Consider the following 3,836-nt stretch of genomic DNA (forward strand, 5'->3'; position numbering starts at 1 on the left):
TGTTGCCGTCCGGTTTCACCAGTCCTCAGTCAAATCATCCAACCCATGCTAGCATGGAAAGCGGACGTTAAACGATGATGATGATGATGTTATATACATATACACAACAGGTGTCTTTCAGTTTCTTTCTACCAAATCCACTCACAATGCTTTGGTTGACCCAAGGCTATAATAGAAGACATTTTCCCCAAGGTACCACGCTGTGGGACTGGACTCGGAATCATGTGGTTGGGAAGCAAGCTTCTTGCCACACAGCCACTCCTGCAGTTACGAAATTATTTCAGTTTATTTCTAATATTTACTTTAAAATTAAATCAGTTGGTGAGATTATGGTTGAAAATGCAGTTCTGAATGTACTTTGTTGTTTCATGTTAAGTCTTAACATCATCATCATTTAACATGCACTTTTCCATGCCTGCATGGATCACATGGAATTTGCTGAGGCAGATTTTCTACAGCTGAATGCCCTTTCTGTTGTAAAATACCTGTGGAAAACTTCTATACTGTTTGAGAAATTACTGATAATATGGTAAGTATTACATCCTAGAATTAAAAAATATATATTGAAATTAAAATATATATATATATATATATATATATATCGTCATCATTTAACATTCACTTTCCATGCTAGCATGGGTTGGACGGTTTGACTGAGGACTGGCTAGCCAGAAGGCTGCACCAGGCTCCGATCTGATCTGGCAAAGTTTCTACAGCTGTATGCTCTTCCTAACGCCAACCACTCTGAGAGTGTAGTGGGTGCTTTTATATGCCACTGGCATGAGGGCCAGTCAGGCAGTACTGGCAACGGAAACATTCAAAAATTGTTTTTTACATGCCACCTGCAAGGGAACCAGTCTGGCGGCACTGGCAATGATATATTAATTTATTATTGCCAAGGCAATGTCTAATAACATTGTTTTTTTTTTTTTCTTTCTTTTCTTTTGAAGATCAACAACTCGAAAAATATCAAGCCAGCAGATTCCAAAAAATAGAATTGGTAAGTTGATTTACCAACGTTTTGATTTTTATTATAGATTTTTTTTCTACATTTTGAGGATAAGACATTTATGGGTGTAATTTTTCTCTTCGTAGTGTCTGTTGCTGGGAAAATGGCTGCCACACGATTTGTTTCAACGAAAATGAAAGATGTGCCTTCATTGAAAATTGCCTCAAACAAGCCATGGCGTTGATTAGATCATTTTCATGTGTTTCATCTAAGTCATATTTCAAATTTTATCTGTGATAACAAGAGAACTAATTAATCTTATTTATATTTGTTGGACACATTAAATGCCATGCTATGGTATTCACTGATAGCAGTAACATGTGTTGTGTCGGGGAGAACATGTACAATTTGTGGCTTGTTAAAATGATTTCTTCTTGCCAAGTTTTATTTGGTAAATGACTCTTCTGCTAGTATATGAATATTATATTTTCATAGTATTAGAACAGTTTATGAGACAGATTATAGCTTCACTATAAATCTTTTTTAATCAGATGTTATCCCATTTTGCTATTAAACCTTTTTAGAATAATCATGTTGTCAACAATTCCGAGCCATTTTAAATTATAAATATTCTGACCTAAAATATCTGACACATGGATACCAAAACTGGGAAATCTGTTTGAAGATTGTATCTATTGTAAATAATTCACAAAAATTTTTGTATATTTTTCATTTGGTCATATTCATATACTTACATATATATATACTAGAAAATAAACCAAATTTATTTTCTTTCTGTTACTTACTTGCTTATTGCGTTTCTACATTTGTTTCATTGCATTTTTTCCCTTGTATAGCAAACATCCCATTGATGTAGATGACGGGTACACTACCTGCAAACTGCTAATCTCTACACATTAAAATAACAATCCTTTATTTTTATATATTGTGAGTGTTTATCGTATTTCCCTCTTAAAAAATTTATAAGAATAAAAAAGCAATGAAGATTGTTTAGTATCTCCAAGCTTCTGATTCATTGTTTTATATTTACAATTTGTAAACTTTACATCTAATAAACCCTCTAAACATATTTAAAGTGTTTGGAATGTTTTACTTCTTTTGTATTCATTGAACATTTCAATTCTTGAAAGTCACCTGACCAGCTGAAGAATAACATTTGTCCAGTGCTGTGTGATCATATCATCATCTGTAAGACAGATCTGACTTATTTAGAATAGACTTGGCTGTAAATAGGGGTGACACAGCTCGCTGTTGAAAGCAGGAGCACTGTGTAACATGTGCTATGTTCAAGCCATTGGAAACCTAACATAAGAGCAAGGTTTCCCATCATCATCATTTAACGTCCATTTTCCATGCTGGCATGGGTTGGACAGCTAGACAGGAGCTGGCAAGGCCAGGGGCCACACCACCAGGTTCTAAGGTCTGTTTTAGCTTGGGTTCTATAGCAGGATGTCCTTCCTAACACCAACTACTTTGCAGGGAGTACTGAGTGCTTTTTAGCATAGCACCAGTGCCTAGCAATTTAAATGCTTACTGATTTTATAGTTATTCTACCTAATTATTGAAGAGTGGGTATATCTAGAACACTGATCTTAGGGTGTGGATATAACTAAAAAATCAGCTGTATGCACAGTTGTGGTGTATTAAGCTGAGTGAGGCCATTTGGTGCACTAAGCTCAAAAACTGTGTATGCAAAGCTTGATGTGAAGCAGCAGATGTGTAGTACCATACAAAAGGTGACATGATGCATGTAACCAGATGAAATGAAAGATGACTTGAGTGTATGTCCAAAAGAACAGCAGCTTATTCAAAGAGATGAACAAGAAGTAACAAGTTTGAAACCAGATAAAAGTTTGTTGGAATGAAGTGGTGTGTGTGTGTGTGTATGTATGGTGCTTCAGATTTTTCTACTTCTTTCCAATTATTTCTCTGAATTTCATTCAAGAAATGTTTTATCATTTTTTACCCAATGTTTTAAGACCTAGTTTTAGAACATAAAGCTTATAATAAAGACAGAATTGCCATAGCTAGTACATCATTCAAGAGATTCTCCAGGAAGTTAAGTTTGTACCAAAATTCTTATTTCTTTATTGCCCACAAAGAGGGGAACATAGAGGGGACACACAAGGACAGACAAAGGGATTAAGTCAATTACATCGACCCCAGTGCGTAACTGGTTCTCAATTTATCGACCCCGAAAGGATGAAAAGCAAAGTCAACCTCGGCGGAATTTGAACTCAGAATGTAACAGCAGACAAAATATCGCTGAGCATTTCGCCCGGCGTGCTACTGATTCTGCCAGCTCACTGCCTTTTGTCCCAAAATTCTATTGAATCAAATCTTACCAGGGGCTACTCAGTATTATTATTGCTAATCTACAACAGGATTACACAGAACTAAAGAATTTTATAGTAACTCACAACATTCAATTACCAATAATTCAAGAAACATTCTTACTATCTAAACACAGAACTCCCAGCAGTCAAACTCATATTAGACAGACCTTTCCAAAATGAAGGCAATCTGATTGAATGTATAAAAAAAAACATGCAGAAACAAATGGGAAACAACATGGCACTAGAAATACAAACATGCAAAATAAAAACCAGTAATAAGAAGCAAAGTCTTATAGTGCATTCTCTAAGTGTCACAATTCTGATAAAGATTTTGATGAAATGCAGTTAGTCCAGTTTGAAAAAAAGTATTGCAGAAATTTTGATAAATTTGGTGATATATGATTGCTGGTGTACATTGTAAACGTCTGTTGCTGAATTTTACATGTCAAATCTTTTCATTTACCAATGTAAGTTGAATACAGTTAATTACGTATTTTCATATCTATTTACAAGATACTGCATCCTAGACA

General features: G+C 34.9%; 1 protein-coding gene across 1 annotated transcript in view; it reads left to right on the plus strand.

The window, feature by feature from the left end:
• LOC106878946 (putative uncharacterized protein DDB_G0282129) overlaps nt 1-2,039 on the plus strand; it is a 20,003-nt gene extending 17,964 nt beyond the window's left edge. Inside the window, exons 12-13 of the mRNA XM_014928325.2 lie at nt 951-1,000; nt 1,096-2,039. Coding sequence (XP_014783811.1) covers nt 951-1,000; nt 1,096-1,193 — 148 coding nt within the window. The 3' untranslated portion in view covers nt 1,194-2,039. The remainder of the gene's footprint in view (nt 1-950; nt 1,001-1,095) is intronic.
• Nucleotides 2,040-3,836: the final 1,797 nt, after the last annotated feature.

This window comes from Octopus bimaculoides, chromosome 4 (assembly GCF_001194135.2).
Source record: "Octopus bimaculoides isolate UCB-OBI-ISO-001 chromosome 4, ASM119413v2, whole genome shotgun sequence".
Classification (NCBI taxonomy): domain Eukaryota; kingdom Metazoa; phylum Mollusca; class Cephalopoda; order Octopoda; family Octopodidae; genus Octopus; species Octopus bimaculoides.